Below are 21,907 nucleotides of genomic sequence, written 5' to 3'. Positions count from 1 at the left end.
TCTTTTTTTCCTACTGTGGCTGTACCAAGAATGGTTGAGAGTCCCACAATCCAGCTCCACCTATAAGTTTTATCAAAAAGGTAATCTTGAAGATAAACATTCACAAACATTCCCATATTAGCGGCTTTAAACTAAATGCAAGCGTATTGTTATTTACTGATTAGTGCATATATTACTGTTTACCACCTCAGTTTACTGTGTTAGTACTGCTGAGATGTACTAATTTAAGTAAAACACAACATACAGGTGAGGAGAAGCTTTGCAGGTATTAATAATTTATTTTATTTGCACAAAGCCAATTCACAGCAGCAGTCTTCTCGGGATACTATTGTATCACACAGCAAAGCTCCTGCATCCTGGAGAGAAAGAACAAAAGAAAGCACACATTTCATTCCACTTAAACATTTAGAAAATGTGTGCTGTTTAATTAATAATTTACATGCTTGATTTAGCATAGCTTTTTAACTTCATGGTAAATTTCTTGTCTCATATGAACCCCTCAGACTCGCTTGGATTTAATAAGGTTTTTATTTTGATCTTTCGCTACCAAATACTCATTATGAGTTTGGCCGTTAAACACAGTTTGGTGACTCTTTAATGATGACTGTGGATATCGTTATCGAAAAGCAAAAATACGGCATTAAATCAACGCTCACTCATGTATGCACATAAAGAGGGCCGAGTGCGCGATGTGCACAGATCACCATCATTCAGTATAACTCAGAGATGGATGGAAACGTTTTTCTAACAAATGCTTTATTGGTCGGTTTAAAAATGAACACACCGGTGATCTACAGGAGTACCACAGTACACAGTCACACAAAGATTACAGAAAAAACAGTAGCACACACAAACACGACACACATGCACGCGCACGCACACCGACATGATGGGTTATTAGCACATTATCTGCCTCGTGACGTCTCCCATCATTATGGTTTGATGGTTCAGGAGTAAACAGAAGATACATTCAATAATCAGCTGTACAACAATGTAATACTTGGATTCAACCCTACCCACCCCCACAATTTGTGAAAAATACAATATTTTCCCGCAGATCCGCAGATTTTTGTAATATATTTAACCATATCTTTTAAAAAAATTGGAAAGATGTCTATATACACAGAGGAGGAGTAACGGAAATCACAAAAAATAAAGATTAAGCCAATAAAATAAGATTTTAAAAAAAAAGAATAGAAATAGTTTGTGAAAAGGCAGATGGCAAGCCTCGACACGTTCCCTTTTGTCTTCAGTTTTTCAGCAGATACCATGGCAACAGATTGATGGTTCGCAAAGACGGGAAATCAGGGAGGAAAAATGGACGGCGTCACATGGCGTAATCGGCGACTGTCTACATGAGATTCTGGAAAGAAAAGACACAACAAAGATTAATGGGACAACAGTGTATGACTGCACAGATCAGCATCATTTAAATACAGTTTACAACAAGCATGAGCCTGAATGATTGAATGATTTTTTTGAAAGCTGAGGCTATATATGATATTTTATCTGCAGTTGTTTAGTGGGTAGTGCATGAAAACTGCTCATTCTTTAAAAAACTGTTTAAAAAAGACAAATTGCTAAAATTAATATACTTTGAGGAATCCCAAAAACAATAACTCAGATGACATTGTGTTTTTTTTAGATGTATTTCTTAAATGTTCCCAACTATATTACATTTTATTCCCAAAGATATACACCAGATATATTGAATCATATCTCAATAACAGGCACCAAATCATGCCCCGAAAATGAGATTTGAAAAGTGATCGTGGACATACCAGGCAGGGGGATGGCTAGAAAGTAAGAGGATTATATTTGGGTGCTTCAACTTCACTACACTCCTTACAATTAAGGCCTCACTCACACAGGACTAGAGACCAGTTGGCAAACCTCTTGGTCGTTTGGGAAAAATGTGTGTCCCCTGATTCATTTCTGTTAGCCAGTGATTGCTGGCAGTCACAAAGTGAAATTAGCCGCAACCAAAGACCTTCTTGTAATTTCTTTAGTAGCTAGCAGACAGTCACACGTCTGCACACTGAGTGGCAGTGAAACTGGAAAGAAACTTCTGTTGGACAAGTCATTAGCCAATGAGCAAGCAGTTTCACAGCCAGACTACTCCTCTTTGTCACATCGGTAAAAACGATAATCTCAAGGATGACATCACTGAAGCCACATCCATCTTTTATTCTGTCTATGCAACCAAGATGTTTTTAAAAAAAAGTGCAACTGTAACTTTGAAGGCAAACATTCTGCATTTTTAGTTTGTGTCATGCTGTTCACAGTTAGTTAGCTATGCAAACTACGGGAGCAATCACAGAGAGGTTTTTTCCCTAGTGACCTGCGGCTGTCAGAGCTCAGTCACGCAGTCTCTAGGGCTGTGACTGAGCAAACAACAAACAGGCTAAATTTTTAAGCCTAAAGATAGCGACTTTAATTAGAAAAAGACAGATTTCAGGGAATGAGTGTGTTGCATACTCATTGGTAAAGCATAGAATTATTTCAACTGTATCTATTCACCTGTCTGTAGGTCTTTTTTAGGTTAAGTTTAAAAATCATCACACTTATAGATATATACTTCTACTTTGGATTCAGAGATTTTACTGAGAAACTGCAGTACTTTTTTGAGTTTTAGATAACTATTTTTATCTCTCCTCCAAAACCTGCAGTAAACTTTTGCCATTCACTGTCTCAGCCTGCCCTCAGGTTGCTGTTGAACGGACTGTGCACCACATTATAAAGGCTATGTCTGTTCAGCGGTATCAGCCCCAGTGTACCTCATTTCTCCTAAGACCAGCACTAGATGGTTGCTGAAACACTCCTCCACCAAGGGACCCGTAGTTTGACGTCTGGACGTTGGGCACGATGCTTGACTGTCCGTACGGGATTACATTCTCATCTGCAGATGACAAACAGATTACTCAAAGTCACAGCTGTATTTATATAGGTTAAACCCTGAGTGATAGAGCACAGTGAAAATAGACCCCCTGCTACTAAAAGCAAGGCTGCTTGACTATGGGATGATAAGTGTGCAAACATTCGGTGGCAGTTGTTTCTTTCTCAGCCCAAAGGGATTTGCATGGAGCATCACAATAACATTAATACATATCAGTTGAGGTCCAGCTGTTGAAGCAAGGTGGCATGCGATGCAAAGACAGATGTTGCTCTTTTATCTTTTTGCTGAATGATGCTCCAGGATGCTGCATTATGTGCTTACCCTGCGATAACCACTTTGTAGATCCTCTCCTTTCGGGTGAGAAATGTTCTCCCCTCTTCTGAAGAGTGGGTGAGTCACTCCCCTCTTTGTCTGCTCGACTGCGGCTCAACACATCAGCCAAGAGCTGCAGGGAGTCATCTGTGCGGAGAGGAGCCGGTGGAGGGGGGGGCTCTGCGCATGATTGATAATTGATGATTAAAAAAATAAATAAACAGAGAATTTTGACTTTAAAGAAATAGTTTGACATTTTGGGGAAAAGACGCTTAATTGCTTTCTTGCCAAGAGTTAGATGAGAGGATGCCACTGTCTGTTTATTATATATGAAGCTAAACATAGTAGTGCACACAGTAATCTTTGCACAAAGACTGGAAACAGTAGGGAATGGTTAACTTAGTGCTGCTCTAAAGCAGCAGCAGTGCCTCTAAGGCTAACTGATTATATCTTGTTTGTTAAATTAGTTAACTATAAATGGCAATTTTACATGGCGCTACTAGCCAAATTCACAGAAGAGAACGCATTATTTAAAACTCTCAGGGAGTAAATTAACGATCATATTTGCCAAAAAGTCACTACTTTATAAATAAGCTTTACTAAACATTTACAAATATCAGAAAGAACAGAAATAATCCAAAGTGAATTCTTGCACTTGATTATGAAGTCTGCTGCCATGCTAGCCACTCTGGGGTGCTTTACTGAGATAAGTGCTAACACCAGAATGCTGTTATGCTCACAATAATAATGATGACCTTCCGAGGAGTCTCCAAGTATAATGTTCGAGGCATTGAAAGTCTTAAAGCAGTATATTAGCATGATGATATTTGTTAATTAACTGTAAGGTGTGGCTGTTAGATAACTTATAAAACTGAATAGACTATGGTGCCTTATATACATCACCAAAGCTATTAGAATCCAGTCTCTGGGGAAAATGAAGGTCAGGAAAAAAGCAAACAAAGTCAATTTGGCAGTCCAGCCAGCAGCTGTTGAGATATTTAAGTCAGTTAACTACAAAACATCACAAATTGATTTGTGAACTTACATTTGAAAGGCTGAAGTTTAGTAGGCAAAGGCATCACGTTGCATTAAAGACTATAAACTCTTTAGAAAGATGTATACAGAGGCCATAAATTAAGTGTACCCTGTTCTTTGGACTTCTATATAGCTCGTCAACCTTCAGCAGCAGAAGAGCCAAAAGAGCCATTTTAGCCCCTCCTACCAAACAACGGGAGAAAAAAAGGTTGCATAGGCTGGGGGATCAGACGGATGGATAATGGATGTAATTGGGAGAAGATAAATTAGTTCAAATTATTATTTTTTTACATAATTATTTTTCAAAGCTTGTGGGAACAGCAGCTGAAGGGCTAAAGAGCCGCATGAGGCTCGTAAACCACAGGTTACCAACTTCTGTTCTCTAAAATCAGACTTCTTTTTGAAACTGTGAGACTCGCCCCCTGCTGGCCACTAGAAAGAATTCACATTTGAGCCACTTCCTCACTGGCTTCTCTTTTCAGATCTGGAGGCTACAATCATTTTTATACACAGTCTTAATTGGTGACCGAACACACTAACAGAGCACTCCAGAGAGCCAAGCTGCCAGAGTGGTTAATATACCTCATTTGTTTTTCCAGCCTAAAACAGAAATTAGAAGCATGCGGTGGAGCACATCATACCTGCTTCACTCTGCAGATCTCTCTTGTTTGGTCCATCCTTGGGCGTTTTCTTCTTACTCCTGGATCTGTGCGCCGGGGCTGTGGGGCTCGACTCTGCAGCTGTAACAGGAAATTGTCCTGACGGGAAAGAACACTGATGTCATCCTCAGGACACGAACAGGGAAAACTAAGAAACGCTGAGCGTCACTCTGAATAAATGCAACATGATTTTCGTGTACAAATTCTCTCCGTTTAGTTACATCATAAACTAAATTATACATGACACTATGTGGTTGTGTGTGGATGCTGTGAAGCATTAAGCTGAATTCAAACTGACCTTTACCAAGGCTTTCCCCCTTGAAATCATCTACCCACTGGCTAGTGCGGTACACCTCACTGCCATCCTGGGCCTTCATGTTGGTAAACAGATCGGGGTTAGACTGGGAGACCAAGTGGTGACGTGCCAAGAGGTCAAAATGCTGCAGCCGTGGACTGTCATTAGGCTTGGATGCATCTTGCTGGTGGGGAGATGTCAAAGTTGCAGTGTAGGACAGCTCATCTGGTTTAGAGGGCAGGCTGGGGAGTTCCTCCCTGGAAGTGTCCATCAGGTAGGTTCTGGCTGGCAGAGGAGGACACCAGTCATCGTCCTCCTCCTCAGAGCTAAGGGACAAGAGAAGGCAGTGAGTGCGCATCTTTGAGGAAATTACCACATATAAAAACTAGCTTATAAACAACAGTCCAGATGTGAGCGAATGGCTGAACTAACCACCAATCCGTGTCATCAGTTTACACTAATCACGTTTTACTGAATATTTTAAGTATCATACGGTTTTGTGCAAAAGTCTTGAGCCACCTTTTATCTCTTTATAATTTGCCAGGATGGTATTAGATGGTTGATAAAAGGCTGATGGTAATTTTCTGTGTTCATAATTCCATCAATTTTGACAATATCTCCAACACCACTGGCTGAAATGCTCCAAACCATGACAGAGTGTCCACCATGTTTTAAAGATGGCTGTAGACACTCACTGTTGTGCCTCTCTTCTTTGGGTTCATCAGTCCATTCAAGTTCTCGTTTGAGTTGTGGCAAGCACCAAGCAACCAAAAAACGTTGCTTTGAAAGTGGTCAGGTACAAGGAGTAGACTGAAACAAGCCACGGTAAAAAAAACAAAAACTTTGAAAACCCTCCAGAAAGCCAGCACTTTGGAAAGGAAGGGTGACTCAAGACTTTTACAAAGTACCGCACAGTATTAAACAATCAGAGATGTAAAGCTACCTGCTGTGGCGACAGAAAAACAAAAGCAATGTAATGTTTTTTTACTCCCATGAACCTGCATTTGTCATGGTCCGTGGTCCTGTGTCTGTGGAATGCGTGATGCTCGGGTAGCCACACCCCCGGGCTGGGCCATCACCGGCACACCTGCTCTCCATCGCGGTGATTACATGACGAGCTACTTAACCCGGCGCTGACGGATGCTCCACGCCAGTCCGTTAATCACCTCACAGTGGTAACTAGACTTCCACGAAAGCGTGCGTTCACTTCTGGTTGGAACTGTGTTTAATCCGCCTACTTGTGTCCAGGTTTCGACCCGGCGTTCGGCGTCTGCCACCTACCTGTCCTCCGGCTCAACTGGATCACTCAGCGCTTCATCTGGACCCATTCACTATCTCCACGGACTTCCTGCTCACGGACTGCCACACTTCCCTCCCGAGCTCCCACGGTCCCGCTCTATCGTAAGCCCCCCTACTCTAACTCAGTCCTGATGTGTTTTCCCCGCCTCCCGGCTCCCTAGTAATCCTCTCCCCTTTCTATTGCAGCTTCCCACGGTCCCGATTCCGGCTTCCTCGTGTCATTGTTTCCCCGGGTTTTTAGTTTCTTGTTTTGCTCCCTAGTTTTCCCGGGTCGCCTTTCGTTATTATAATAAAGTGTCTTTTCTGCTAGCGCTGAGTCTGCGTCTGGATCCTTTTGTGCACGCGCGCCGCGGCGCATGACAGCATTTTATTCACACAGACAACTAAGTTCAAACATTCGGTATGTTTGAACTTATAAGTAAAATATCAGCTCATTTAGAACTTAATGCCAGCCTTACTTTTGTTGAAGTGGGATCGTTAGAAACTGAACAAATTATGGAAAACAACTTTTTTTTTTTAAATTCACTGTTTACTTTTTTCCTCATAGCAGAGGCTTCACAGACCAGCATGTTGAGAAAAGAAGCTGAAATGAGCCAAGATTTTAGACTTTAAACATATAATCAGTGTTTTGCGCTTACAGCTACTACAGATGTGTGTGTTTACTTGTTGATTTTTCCGTCTGTGAGGATTTTGTGATAATCTGCAAACTAAAACACACAAATGTCAAGCTGCTAGATCACACAAGCTTGTAACATGTCAAAACAAACATCTGGTGTTGAGATACTTCCAATAATTGTGCACAGAAATACCACTAACACCACTATATATATAAAAAAATATTCAAATCAATTCAGTTTTATTTATATAGCACCAAATCACAACAACAGTCACCTCAAGGCGCTTTATACTGCAACTTAAAGACCCTTCAATAATAATATATATTAAAAAAAATAATAACCTAATTTCAAGTCCTTGTGGGAAAAGGGAACCAGTGTAGCATTCCCAAAGACCAGAACCACCTCCATAATTTCTGTTGTCACTTCAATGCCGTCAGGGCTAATTTAATGAACGATGTGTCATTGAAAAGGCAAAGTACTAATCCAGCCTGTCAGATGGTGGCTAATGTCGTTAGGAAAGACACGTCACAGTCAGACCAGCCCTCCGATATGTCCGCAATCTAATCTGTCAGAACTAGTTAGAGTGGACGCTCCCTTCTCACTGCCTGCAGACACAGCTGTTAATGTGAAAACTCCCCAGACTCCAAACTTCACTCAAGTTTTGCTTGGCAGTCACAGCACAGTTCTAGGGGAGTTTTGATATCCATCTGCCTTAACTGCCTCTGTCATATAGGTGAAGGCAGAGGCCTCCATGCTAAAAATAAACTGACTGATCACACAAAAATAAATGCCACTGTTCTTGGAGGGGGGTAAAGAAGTGGCCTTAACAACAACCTGACATTTAACAGTGCAGTGATTTGTCTCACCTGTGCTGCTCATCTTCTTTGTGTGTTTTTGTACGGTGTCCATCTTTATTGGCAGGAAGAGGTAGAGACAAGACATCCACCCAGGTGAGAGGACCTGACTTGGATGATGACCCAGTAGACCTCTGCTTTACCAGTTTGTCTAAAAAAAAACAAACAATGCGTGAGCCATAATCGTTGTGTTACTCGTTCCCATCCTGAAGCTCAAACTGCTTGCTAAGTAAAGGTTTTTAAATATGTCCTTTCTGTGTCCACAGCTGTTAGCGCCTCAAAGAATTTTACTGACCATTTTATATCTTCAAGGGCACCTTAAGCTTCTGTAGAATCACTGGATATCAAAAGGAATGAAGCACTTAACCTCCGCATACCTTTCCATTCGCACAGTATGTTTCAAAGTTTCAGAGCATGGCAGGCTTATTCACAAAGCACCTTTCAATAAGCCAATTCAAAGCCCAGGATATTGGATATAAAAGGGCATTTAAGTATATTATATGTGAGTTAATGAAGCTGTCCAAGCTTTCACATGTGGGTGGAAGTATACGTGTTGTAGGTGGTTACAACCCTTGCATATAAGAAAAGAGATGAAAACATTGCTCTATGGCAGCCATATAAACGATCTATAAAACAAAGCACATTTTTGGCCAATGTCAAGCTACAGAAAAAAAAGGCAGCTCACTAATATTTCCTTTTTAAGGTTGCCGTGCTCTAATAAATGTAATTACACGGGCAACGTCTCAGATTGTTACACGTAATCACAAGTCTACACAGTTTTATGAAGTTAACTTATTACTATGGAACTGCAGTGCGTTCAGAAAATGAAAAAAGATGAATGCAGACCTTCCCGTGTAATCATGTCGTTCTATATCGTCCAAGAAAAGATCTCATTACTGTGCAATCTCGTAATTAAAACATCTTAAAAAGGTTAAGGTGGTTACAAATGATCCATTTTGAATAACAGAACAGGTGTTTTCTTTCCCGCAAAATTAAATGAATGTGCGATTTTCAAATGGTCAATAACCGTCTCAACAGATTTTCAAGAAGTATAATGCTGCCATAACCACAACTACAGAAAATTTATTTTTCTCATGACTGCGTATAAAGAGCCAGACAGACAACCACATTTCCAATTAAGCTGTCCAAAGATACATTTTTTTATTTTTTCCGCTTCCACAAAATTCTCACCGTTGTTCTTCTTGCTGTACTGAAGCTTGGCGTATTCAGATCCAGAGTGACCAGACTTTATGGTCCAGTGATCCAAGTCCTGTTCCAGACCTCCAAACCCACTGTTTGACAGTATTGGGTTGCTGCTGTACGGGTCTGGACCCTGGTTGTAGGACGTGCTCGAGTAGGTGTCGTAGTACGCCAGGAGGTCGTCTTCAGCCGTTGTGTTGATGGTGCTGTAGATGGGACTGTCGTTGGACGCCGCGCTGTGCTTCTCTGACTGGTTCGGGTAGTTTATGATCCCAACAGCTGCACAGCAAATGACTATGTTACATTAACAAGGACAATCTTTTATTCGGCACTCTAGCATTTCACATCAGAGAGCTCTTACTGTTGTAATATCTCTCTGAATCCAGTTTGCCAGAGCAGCAGTTGACCGAGTCTTTGCTGTTGTGAGTGAGGTTTGGAGTGGGCCAAGAGTCTGCCAGCCAGGGGTAGTTGCCCATATTTGATCCCAACAAGCCAGGACTGGGAAGAAAGATGAGATTATATCAATACTGCTTCTATGAAACACACAGTGACACTAATCATCTGATGAATCAAATCATAACGTAGAGTTTACCCTCCATTAATGATTCCTGATCCCTCACTGTGAGCGAAGCCAACTGCAAGAGGAAAAAAGAGCAAAGTTATAAATTTGGAAAACAGCAAAGAAGATAAAGCTTTTGCTTTAAGCCCCTTTTTTCCCAAAGAGCCACTGAAAGATAAAGATGTTTTGGACCGAATTATCATGCTCCATAACCAAATAAACAGTTTATCCCACACGGGGGTTTAAGAAAGCAGATTTGAATTGATATTTTATGAGGGTGCACTGTTGACCTACATACACCAAGAGGAACACAGCAGATCTATATAGAGTATGCCTGCAATACATAAAAATGCAGATGTCATTTTTCTGCTGCTGTATCTGGAGTTAGGGATGGTTAAAATCCATTTTTAATTAAATAAAGAAATCCATACCATAAAGTGAAAGACATACATGCAACACTATGAAATATTAATGCGAAAATTAAATTGCATATTTGCTCCTAAGGCCTTGAGCCATTATTGAACAAATACATCTCAAAGTCAGACAAGAACTGAGAACTGATGTGCTGTGTGCTTCTGAGCCAAAGGGCATCAAGTAAAGTGTGCGCTGAGCTTTTTACATATGCTTCAGAGTGTCTCTTGAGGGTTTTTTTTCTTTTTTTCCCTTTGCTCCTGCCATGAAGACTACCCAGTGGGAATAAATATATTTTAATTAACTGAATATGCGATTAAAGTGCAGGCATCGCTTTGCAAAGTACAAACTAAAATTGAAAACATTCATCACTGCTCCAGATATCCCCGGAGGTCTATTAAGAACTTTGTCACTGTCATTGGATGAAAACAAAATCTGATGGTTTGTGTCTTTTTTTCTCTTTTATGTCTCCATTACATAATGAGTCGTCTGTGACAGGGTTCATCAAATCATCTCGTGTCCTGTGACAATAACTTCTCCTGCTTTTTCCTTTTTTTTTCTCTACCTAAAGCAGGTAAGTAAGTCATAGTTAATCCCCCCTCACCTGCTGGGGTGTATGCGAAGGATGTGGTATAGTGTCCCAGCTGCTTCCTCCTTCGGTGGCGACAGTATAGCCACCCGCTGAAGCCCATCAGCACCAACCACGCAGCCACACCCAGCCCAGCGATGAAGGCTGGCTGGCGGATGACGCTTGTGATCTGCTCTGCTATGCTGAGGTCATCGCCCTTAGTCACGGTCGTTGAAGTCTTCTCAAGCGGGGGAGCTGAAAGAGAAGCGATCCAGTTAATGGAGCCACATGATACACAGCCAAAGCAGAGAGCTGTCAGTCACTTCAGAGTAGAAAAAAAACAAGCTTTTTAAATGGTTTTGTTTCCTCACATATCATTCAGGTTGATTAAATAGTAAACTGAGTAAATTCTTCTTTTAATGGGCCAGCATAGTCGAGGGGATTAGGATCAAATTGGGGCATTAAAGCACTTGAAAACTGGTTAAACGTGAAGGAAGTTATATTGATTTTATTTGTGGACATACTTCCTGCCTGCACAGACACGCATTAGGAGATGTGCCAGAGACGCCCCAAAGGAACAACAGGTGGAAAGTTACAACTTACAAGCAGTTTATCTTAGCCATCTATAATTAGTCTGCCATCTATAATCCAGTTTTGAGATCCTTTCCCAGATGCCTTAACGCCCACTCACATCCTGGGCCATTTGACCTCAGGAAATAGGGTGGGGCCAGGTTTCACAGTGGATTCACCCGAAACCTTGGCTGTCTGTGACCCACACCCGTTTTAACACCTTGGCTCGTGTGATTAGGTAGAGGATCAATTGGGGGTCCATGACCCTCTTGTCGGACACTCCCATAGGGCTTAAAATCTGTTGCTCTGGTGGAGAGTCCCAAGTTCACTACACATGGTTGCAATTATTTTGGGGTTGTAAATTATCTTTCCCTAGTGTGACTGTATCATAAAACTGTAACTTGTGTTGATACAGATTAAACAAGACATAGAAGACATGCTAGTTTTTCCACCTTTGGTGTTTTTAGACTTTTTGATAAGCCAAGTTATATCCAACAGAAGAAGTTAGAAGATCTCACCTAACTTTCATCAATAACTCAAATAGGTAAGTTTCCCATGTTTTCTGTAAAAGGGTTACAAATACAAGAAAAACATTTCAGGAAACACTGGAAGCAAAATATGTTCTTTGGAAGCAACTCATCTTCTCTGACTATGTGACTAATATAGCCAAGTAAATTAAAAAGCAGAGCCACAGAGACATAAAACTAAACAAAATAAATGCCAAACTTATTATGCAATCACAACTCCTGACTCGAATTCGTGACAAACACCCTGCACCACCCTTACTGTTGGTGATGCACCAGCTTTAATTGTATTCATGCAGCGCAGTCAACTCTCCACATACACATTTTACATGTGGTAAAGTCAGCTTGCAGAGTGCGTCTTGGCATATTTCGGCGTGTGTAGTAACTGTAACAGTTTGACTGACTCACTGAGAAGCAGGCTGACAGGCGGACTCTGAGCGCCCACACCCAGGCTGGTGACAGCAGCCACCATCACGGTGTAACGGACTTCAGGCAGCAGGCCCGTCAGCAGGATGGACAGGACTGCTCCATCCACGGTTCGGTTTATCTGGTTCTCCTGCTCAACGCCGCTGCCCAGACACCAGACCTGAGTGACACCAAAGTTTAAGGTCCTCACAATTTAGGCAACTCGCACATGAAAGTTGCTCTACAATGGTACAACACTACTATCCACAGGATATAAGCAACAGGTACAAGGAGTGCTTAGTATGTAAAATCTTCCCTTCCAAGGCTTCGCACCACCTCTGCCATAATCCCCACACCTGTCCACATTCATCAACACTGAGTAAAGCTTTTATTTATTCTAAATCTCCTATAGAGCATTTGTGATGAAGACACTGGGAGTTACAATGAAAATGTGTCAGGTAATACCGTGCAATATTTTCTTACGTCAGCCTTTGAGGGCTTGAACAAAATATTGGGTGTATTTCTGAGAAATTGAAATATTTAAGGGGATTAAATATGATCCCTGCCTTAGGCTGATGATCCATCGCACATTCAGAAGAATATGGATTCTCATGATCAGACTCATAACTGTCTATGTGTAGACACAAGACAGCGAGAGGGAATCAAAACAATAGTACTTCATGTTCTATTTTGATGTTTTTTTCCACGCTCTGGATAAGCAGCCTGATGATTAGTAATCAGTGTTGCGCTCATTCTAAGAGACAGATAATGAGAACTCTGTGTTTTTTTCCACAGAGCTAACAGATGACAGGGATGGTGACTGTTCAGCCGAGAATCTGATGACACAAAACCGAGCAGCATCGCAAGTACTGGCAACACATAAAAGGCAATGACTAATTAATAATTGTTCATTGAAATCTGTGTTTTTCACAAGCATCTAAACAACCAAACCTGGGAAACACTGAGTAATGCCTGCACACAGATGCAAATTGAAAGAACAATTTGCTCCCTTTATTCGCTTTACTGACGAGCTTAACAGCAGAAATAAACACCAGAGAAGAAGACAAACAGTAAAATGTGGCCTCACCTTGTACTCCCTAATTATGCCGCTCTGAATATTATGAGGCGGCGGCTCCCAGGACACGCTGATACTGGTGCTGTTGGTGAGCTGCACCACTGATACAGCCTGTGGAGGGGCACACAAAACTGCAAACAGAGATAAGAAAAAATGAGATGTTACTATAGTTATTAATACATACCAGAGCTGTGATAAGACTGTGTTTACAGGTCCATAATTCCTGCACAATTTCCTGCAAATAACAGATATAATTTATAGAAACTAGAAGAACCTGAAAGAAAATAATTCTTAATTACTTATTTATAAGCACTCTCTATAAGAAATCATACAAATTAAACAGTGTCTTTATTTTTCAAAATTAAGAGGTTATTTCAGAATTTTTGCTAAATTAATTAGAACTCATTCATTCCTATGTTGTCTGATAATCTAACTCCACTGGAAAAATACTGTTTTTAAAGGATTTCTTTGCCTCATCTAAAGCACTTTAAACTGTTTAATTAATAAATCCCTCCACACTGATAAATGTGACTAAATATTATAAATAAAAAATAGTTCATAATAAATGAAAGAGCTTTAATCAGTTTTGGAAGGAAACATGTTATTTTACTTTCTTGGCAGCAGTCCTTCGCTTTGCTCAACAAAAGCTGGACACAAGCGGCTTGATCTAAAGATTATGGTTAAAATCATACCTCTAAAGCTCCTAAACTAACATAATACTAACCACTTTTTATTAAACCTCTATCTATGAGTTTTTGAGTCCAGGCTAACTATTGTTATTTCCAGGTTCTATGCAAAGCTAAGCTGCTGGCTGTTGCTTCACATCGACTACAAAGAAACAAAAGAGGATTTAACTGGTATCTTGAATTTGTCTAAACACATATGCTACTGTCCGGAAGCCATGAGCCACTCCTAATTTTTTTTAACATTTTTGCTGGGAAAATGAAGAACAGCTGCAGCAACTGAGTAAGATATAAGACAGAAACAGAGTTTGTAAAATTGTATCAAGCCTGAAAGTCAACATTTGGAATGAAGACCTTTATTCTTCAACACAGCCTGAACTCTGTTAGGCAAGATTTCTTTTAATTTCATTAAGTAGTCTTCTGATTTAATTTCCACACGATATTGATATGTAGATCAAAATCTGATGGTACTTCCATCCATGTTCATAATTCCATCAATTTTGACAAGATTCCCAACACCACTGGCTGAAATGCAGCCCCAAGTAATGACAGAGCCTCTACAGATTTCTGTCCACATTAACCTCTTTCCTGACATCCTCTGTATAAACTGATGATTTGAACAAAAAAAAAAGTACATTTGGATTCTTTGCTCCATAAGACGTCTCAGCTGGTTTTCAGTTCTTGTGTAATTTGGCACAGCTCAACCTTTTCTCAGTTTTTCTCTTCCTTAAAAATGGCATTTTGACAGCGAACCTTCCACTGAGACCATTTGGGACGAGGCTTCAGCAATCAACTGAAGGTTGAGATGCATTTTCTGGGTCCTATGTCAGGTCTGGATATTTTTTTCAGTCTCATAAGGACATAGCTTTCAGATACTCTCCCTCTGATGTAGATCTGTATAGGTTTTTGCAACAGGCCGCTAATAACCAAGTGCATGAAAATACAGTAAAAAATTGGTTCTTTCCCAAGTTATGTGTCGATACATCGCTGGCTCATTCTTTGAGTTCAGTGCCTTTTTTATGCTTGAATGAGTCAATGAATAAGTGGCTTAATAAGCTCTGAATATGCTCAGGTACAAGGACTGGACTGAGTTAGAAAGCAGCTAATGTCCAAAGAAAAACTGTGAAAGACCTTAAGAAAGGATTATTAGTCAAGACCACTTAGAAAAAGTACAATAGAGTTTGGCTGCTGTGCAAACATAAATAACTGTGGGGTGTCTTAAGACTTTTACACAGTACTGTACTTGCTTACTACTAGTTGGCATTACTTGCTACTGATTAGGTTATTAATACACATTCCTTACCCTCCTCCGAGGTACGCAGGAGAACCATGAGGCTGTCATGCCCTTGTAACTCATTGAAGTAAGGCCGGATCTTGACCTCGTACTCGGTACCACTGTGCAGATCTGCTAAGATGGTACTGTAGTCAGACGTGGCCTCCACATCTTGGACCAGCCAGGAGCTGCCAATCGTTCGATAAAATACACGGTAACCCTGAACGTACCGTGACTGACGGGCAACCTAATAAAGGTGGAAGACAAAAAGCACAAAAACATGATCTCACATTTAAATCAGTTATCAAAAGCAGGGAAGCGTAACCAGCTGTTTCTCTACACGTTGATCTATTGGCGTCATATAATGCTGAGCAGAGTTTCTGAAGCTAATGTTTGGAGATTAGCCTGTCCTCCACACATTACAAGCTGACTTTGAAATCCATCAGTATTAATCTCACACTCCAAGAAATCTTGGCGCTCGTAGGAGACAGAACCATCGGCTTCTGCAGGTAGACAGACACCTCTCCCAGCTCTCTCTGCACCTGTCTGTGGTCCACTCCCTGTTCAGTCGGACTCCCATCTAAGACAGCAAATAAATCTAATCAGTCCAGCCTGGCAACATGAAAACAAAACAGCTGAATAGCAGAAATTCAGCAAAAGCAGGGAACAACTTTTTGATGAAATTCAACATTGCTCCCGGCAGAAGAGCATCACACTGAGAAAGCAATTAGTTTTGAGACTGCACATGCAAAGCAAGTTTTTTTTTTCCAAAGCATGTAGCACATTATCTCTGCCTCAGCTCTACATCCAGTATCTAAAATATACTGTCTCATGGAAACTGAAACCAAGACTGAACTGTGAATAATATAATGAAAAACATTACATCAAAAAAGGATTTTTTTTTCTTTCATCTTATGTAACTCACCCTGCGTCCTGACAGGCTCGGAGATCGGACTGGGGTCACTGAGGCCGTACGAGTTGACTGCTCTGACGATAAAGAGATAAACGGTGTTGGGGAAGAGTCCGACAACAGTGTGCCTCTCCTGCTTCACATGGTCCGCTACGGTCTGCCAGGTACTGCCCACTGATTGGCTGCAAGACGGATAACGTCAAAGAAAAGACTATCTTGAAATTGAATTTCTTGTGATGAAGATCTGACTGTCAGAGTGAACGACTGAGATCAAAACAAGAGTGTGTGAACATGACTTAAAGGGTAGGTCAAGTCTTTATCGGGAGCGTGTTTGCTGCCTGAAAGAGTTCGGATAACTGCATGTAAAGTTGGTGCGAGGACTACAATAAACAGCTTCAAGAGATGCTTCTTTTCTCTCTCGTTATCTGTCGTGTTACCATGAGATAACAAGGCAATAGGCTTGATCACAGCTCTTCTGCTCATGCCCTAATTGCACAGACAGATGAAAGTAGAGCAGCCAGGAGAGATGTCAGGAGAGATCTGAATTTTGCATACTTAGGAAATATGGCAACTGCAGTTACGGTAGTCACCCTCATTAAAGGATAAATACATTTTTTAATCTTGCGAGCATAAGAAAATGAAGTGTGATATCTCAAAGCAAGAATAGAAATAACCCGGAGAAAGAAAGCTATAAATATGAGCCATAGCTGTTTTTTTCTCTTCTTAATTAAATGGTAAATTATTTTGTCAGAAGAAAAAAAATAACAAAAATGCAAAAAAAAAAAGTTAAAACTCTTTTAAGCAGTTTCATATCTATTTTTTTAAATATACTTTAGATACACTATTAAGTACACCTATTCTTAAAAATATCCAATTAGCCAATCACAAAGCAGTAAGTAAAAGCTGTTCGGCATGGAGAGAAGGTCAAGATGATGTGCTAAGGTTCAAGCCAAACAACAGAATGAGGAAGAAAGGTGATATAAGTGACCTTAAATATCGTATGCTTGTTGGTGCCAGACGAGCTGGGATTACTATTGTTTTTCAGGGAATGGTCTGAAGAAGATAAAATATCTAGTAAGGGGCGAAAATATCTTGCTGATGTCAGAGATCACAGGATAACAGCCAGAGTGCCAACACTAACTCAAATAAACACTTGTTACAACCAAGGTATGCAGAAGTGCCTCTCTGAACATCGAAGCAGATTAGCTGCAGCAGCAGAAGACCACAGGAGGTTCTACTACTGCTAAAAAAACCCAGGAAATTAAAGTGGACAAAATGAGTAGATAAGTGTTGTCTGGGTCTCAGTTTCTCCTGCAACATTTGGATGGTAGGGACAGAATTTTACATAAACATCATGACAGGACTGATCATCCTGCCTTGTACTGTATCAATGGTTCAGGCTGCTGCTGCTGGCCCCTTAGTACCAACTGAACATTGTACTGTCACTACCCTTGTCCAACAGGAGATTTGTTCCGCAGTGACTGCGTGACGCTATCATGTCAATAAGGACCAAAATCTCAGAGGAATGTTCCCAGCACCGTGTTCAATCTCTGCCATAAAGAATTAAGGCAGTTCTGAAGGCAACATGGGATCTTAAGTGCATTTCTTTACAGTGCTGCAGTGGTTAGCACTGATGACTCACAGCAAAGCGGTTCTGTGTTTGAATCTGTGTGGTTTGCATGTGCTTAATCCAGCTTCCTCCCACAGTAAAATGACACATGTTAGGTTAATCGGTGAATAAAACTTGGCTGCAAGTATGACTGTGAAGGGTTGTCTGTGTCTGTATTTTAATCCTATGATAGACTGCCCAGGGAGTACCCCGACTATCACCCAATGACAGCTGGGCTAGGCTCCAACCCCCCCACTCCCCCCGTGATATTTAAAATGGAAAACAGTGAATAATTTCTTTTAATCTCCTAAAAAGAAAACTAAAATAGAAAACTGACACCACAGTCTTAATGCAAATCAGTGCTAATCTTCTTCTGGCTGCAGCCCCATATTAAATGAACAGATATCAATCTTCTCGCTTGACGCTCAGCAGGCACGTGAACAAGAAATGTTTCAGCAGCCTCTGTTGAATGAGCAAACAAATTAAAGAAATCACCAGTCGCTTCTTGGATTCACGAGTTTCTGTTCATTGGAAGAAAAAAACCCCTCATAGCTGCTTCTCTCAGCTTGCTAACAAAGTTTTATTCCGTCTTTAATTGCAGCAGGTTATAATGATGACTACTGAATGAGCCCGGCGAGGATACAACAGCTTTATGCTGTGCAGGTACGGGCACTATCAAGCAGCATGAGTGCAGTTTAACATTTTCCTCAACTCCATGGAGGAGGAAATGGCGAGGCAATTACATCAAGCAGGTCACAGCTTTTTCTCCTTTCTTCTGTGCCTTTTTTCTCAACAAATGTTCTCCAGAGAAACAGTTTTGCCATTTAAGACTTGCATTTCTTTTTTTTTAACCTTTTTTTTTTGGTTTTGTTTTCAGTGAAAAAGGAAAATGTAACTGCTACATTTATATAGTAAATACTCCATCTAGATTGCCTCCCTTTTAAAATCAAAAACATAACTCTTGCTATGTTTGGTATAAAAAGGCATACTGCAATCATAAAAGTGTTTCTTTCTTTGTTCCTTCTGATCCACAAAAACAAACAACTCATTGGAGTTGGAGCGTGTAGCACTGAATGGATCTTTATCAGCTCTGTCTGCAAGTGTGCCCGACTGAGCTTTCTGCCTGCACAGAAAGAAATATATGCGTGCTCGTGTGCGTGCATGTTTGTGTCTATACACTTTTTCTGTACCCCCCGTCCTGTTTCTATAATGAGTGAACTTCCAGCTCGGCTCACATCCCCTCCTGCGATTGCCCCAGGACAGGACAGAGCTGTCAAGCTGACCACTGCAGTAATTGTCTCCTCTTTCACTCTCCCTGTCTCGCTCAGGACTCTAGTTGGTTGTTAGGGCTGCTATGGCTCTCCTCGGAAAAGCCGCGGCTAAACACTGATGTGGTGGGTTTCACTTTGCAACGTGTGGTAACAGAAGTGTCTCTCCCTCAGGCAGAGATGAGTCATTTCCAAAGTCTAATGAGTCTAAATGAAGAAGACTTCATTAACTGGGAAGAGTCAGTCAGACAGTGAGACCTTTATCAAGGGTGGAAAGTTAAGTCGAGGCTGCCTGTTTAACTTTAAGTCAGGAAGACAGTATATTAAGGTAATAAATAAATTAAGTAGATAAAATTCAAAAACCAAAATAATATGTGTTCTACTGCAGCTCCTTTCAGTTTGTCCTTGTTTGTGGGTCTCTCTGCCATTGAAGAGTTTCCCATTTCTCCATTTGAATTTGCCTGAATCTGAGCACAGAGTATAGCCCTGTGTCCATCACCTGTATTCATCCTGCTACTTTGGTCAGCAGTCACATCATCAATAAACACTAGTGATCCAGTTTCACTGTTAGCCATACATGCCCATGACATTGCCTCCACTATGTTTGACAGGTGAAGTCACGTGACCTGTTCTGTCTTTTGCCATTTTTTTCTTTTCCCCTCATTCTGGTTCATTTGAATTTCTTAGAAAGGTTTGTACTCTTTTTAAATATTTAGTCTAACCTCTGGCTTCAACCTTGTTGTAAACTCTTTGTATTTCCATTCATGAAGGCGTCTTTTGGTTGTCAGCAATGATAAAGCTACCACATCGAAAGTGTTTGTAATTTGTTTTTGTTTTTTCTTAACCATGGAAATAATTCTGTCATCACTCATTTTAGCTGTCTTTTTTTAAAGTGATTTGTGACAGAAGGATAGCAGCAAGTGTAAAAGGGAAGGTTAACAAGATGGTAATAAGACCGTCTATGATGTATGATTTGGAGACAGGAGGCCAAGCTGGAGGTGGCATAGTTGATTTTTCTTAGGCGTGACCGGGATGACAAGTGAGTACATCAGAGGGACAGCTCAGCTCACCTCAGCGGTTGGAAGACAAAGTTAGAGGGGCAATGCTCAGATGGTTTGGACATGTGCAGAGGGGAATAATGGATATATTTGGGCACTCCAAAAGTTTTTGCTGTCTCTAATTGGTTTATTTTGGGTGGGTGGGGGTGGGGTTCCATCCAGTAATAGCCTTAACTTGCACTAAAATCTCTTCGGGCCTCATAATCAAAATTACAGCCAAATGTAGAAAATACAAATATAATTACACTTTTAATGAACTTCACATGACTTCATTTGCCACGAAGTAACAAGGGAACAGGCCTCACTTTGCCATGAAACTGCTCGTCAGTGCAGTTAATCGTGTGCCTCTGAAAATTGGGGACTCTGTATATGAAAATATCTGTAACTACTAAACAGTTTTTGTGAAACCTTTTGAATTAAAGCTGAAAGTCTGTATTTCTACCACATATTTGTTTGATTAAAAATCCATTATAGTGGAGTGCAGAGGCAAAGCTACCAGTATATGGATTTAGAGCTTTAAAACACATTTCACCAGTTACACTTGTTAAAGCGTCTGGTAGCACCAGTAGTTTTTCATGGTCTTTCTTCATCTTCTATTAATGACATTCTGACTCAATATAGACCTGACCTCAGCAAGTCAACATGTGACCATTACTGGACAAAAAAACCCAACATCATAAAAAAGCATAAAAACCTTTCAGCAGTTTTTTTTTTCAAAGAGGACTGAGTGTGAAAAAGATTTCTGCCTTTCCTCTGATTTGAGGCTTTAGAAAATCTAACCCATGATGAGAGACTTTGGTCAGTCATGTTTCTTTTCAGACCAGATTTAGTGAAGGGTACAAATAGAGACAAGAAGAAGAAGAGTGGAAATGGTTAAGCAGAGGAAATTCCCCATTATTAAGGGTTTAAATCTATGTACAGCAAAGCAAAAAGTTATTAATAAGCTTTACTACTATAACACATTTTTAAAAAGCTTTGTCTTGTTTTACATTTGACCAGAGCTTTGTTTTTGCATTTAGTTTACTGTGGATGGATGGATGGATGGATGGATGGATGGATAGTTAGCCTGTATTTGCTGTGATCTAGAAATTTCAGATAAACTGAGACAAGTCCACAAAAGACTGAAAAACTAAAGTATGCTCCTGTTTTGAAAACTCACCTGAAGGCTTCGATAATGTAGGAGGTGACAGCGGCCCCGCCTTCATGGGGATTGGACTGCCAGGTGAGGGTGACTGTGTTTTTGGTCACCTCCGTTATGACAGGCTTCTGTGGAGGTCCTGGAAGCTGGATGAACTCAGAAGCTCTGGACACTGAAGAACCTCCATCTTTCATTACAGAAACACACACACAAAAAAAAACATAATTACATCATATCAGTGGGTTAAGTTTGATTAACATTTTATCTCAAACTGTACTTTGCCTCGTGGAGGCTACAGATTGTGCTCCTATGAAGAACACTGGCAGACTAAGTAGTTTCTTGGGAAAGGAGGTGTAGTTGAGGAGTGACAGAGTGTGAAGTGTAACAGACAGAGAGACTGTGGCGAGTTTCAGTCTAAGTACCTCTGACAGTCAACATCCCACTCCAGCTCGACTCTCCTGTGGTGCTGGAAACCACGCACGTGTACATACCCGAGTCCGTGTCCTGTTAAACAGCAGTCAGCATTTGAGACAGACTTAAAAAAAATAACACAATAAATGCCACAAACACTTTCACTTTTTCAGCAATTTTTGCTAATTTTCACTTTATGCTTCTACTCCACTAGACTTTTACGACATGTCAAAAATCAGTTTTATACATAGAAGAAGTTATATAAGGCATGAGCTAGC

At 40.7% G+C, this 21,907-nt stretch overlaps 1 protein-coding gene across 4 annotated transcripts in view; it reads right to left on the bottom strand.

The window, feature by feature from the left end:
- Positions 1–509: 509 nt before the first annotated feature.
- Positions 510–21,907, bottom strand: part of LOC146373553 (roundabout homolog 2) — a 67,791-nt gene continuing 46,393 nt past the window's right edge. For 2 of the 4 annotated variants that reach the window (XM_084950030.1, XM_084950031.1), the window contains exons 10-26: positions 21,641–21,722; positions 21,240–21,405; positions 16,161–16,327; positions 15,694–15,815; positions 15,266–15,482; positions 13,292–13,410; positions 12,208–12,385; positions 10,742–10,960; positions 9,760–9,802; positions 9,529–9,665; positions 9,159–9,461; positions 7,980–8,118; positions 5,201–5,523; positions 4,885–5,001; positions 3,218–3,388; positions 2,778–2,899; positions 510–1,363 (exon numbers count right to left, since the gene is read on the bottom strand). In XM_084950030.1, coding sequence (XP_084806156.1) covers positions 1,352–1,363; positions 2,778–2,899; positions 3,218–3,388; positions 4,885–5,001; positions 5,201–5,523; positions 7,980–8,118; positions 9,159–9,461; positions 9,529–9,665; positions 9,760–9,802; positions 10,742–10,960; positions 12,208–12,385; positions 13,292–13,410; positions 15,266–15,482; positions 15,694–15,815; positions 16,161–16,327; positions 21,240–21,405; positions 21,641–21,722 — 2,637 coding nt within the window. In that variant the 3' untranslated portion in view covers positions 510–1,351. The remainder of the gene's footprint in view (positions 1,364–2,777; positions 2,900–3,217; positions 3,389–4,884; positions 5,002–5,200; positions 5,524–7,979; positions 8,119–9,158; positions 9,462–9,528; positions 9,666–9,759; positions 9,803–10,741; positions 10,961–12,207; positions 12,386–13,291; positions 13,411–15,265; positions 15,483–15,693; positions 15,816–16,160; positions 16,328–21,239; positions 21,406–21,640; positions 21,723–21,907) is intronic. The other 2 variants (XM_084950032.1, XM_084950033.1) reach the window with 1 other exon arrangement.

This window comes from Perissodus microlepis, chromosome 14 (genome assembly GCF_051167445.1).
Source record: "Perissodus microlepis isolate ML-2025 ecotype Zambia chromosome 14, ASM5116744v1, whole genome shotgun sequence".
NCBI lineage: Eukaryota > Metazoa > Chordata > Actinopteri > Cichliformes > Cichlidae > Perissodus > Perissodus microlepis.
The sequence above is the reverse complement of the archived record's forward strand: the minus strand, read 5'-3'. Positions and strand labels throughout refer to the sequence as shown.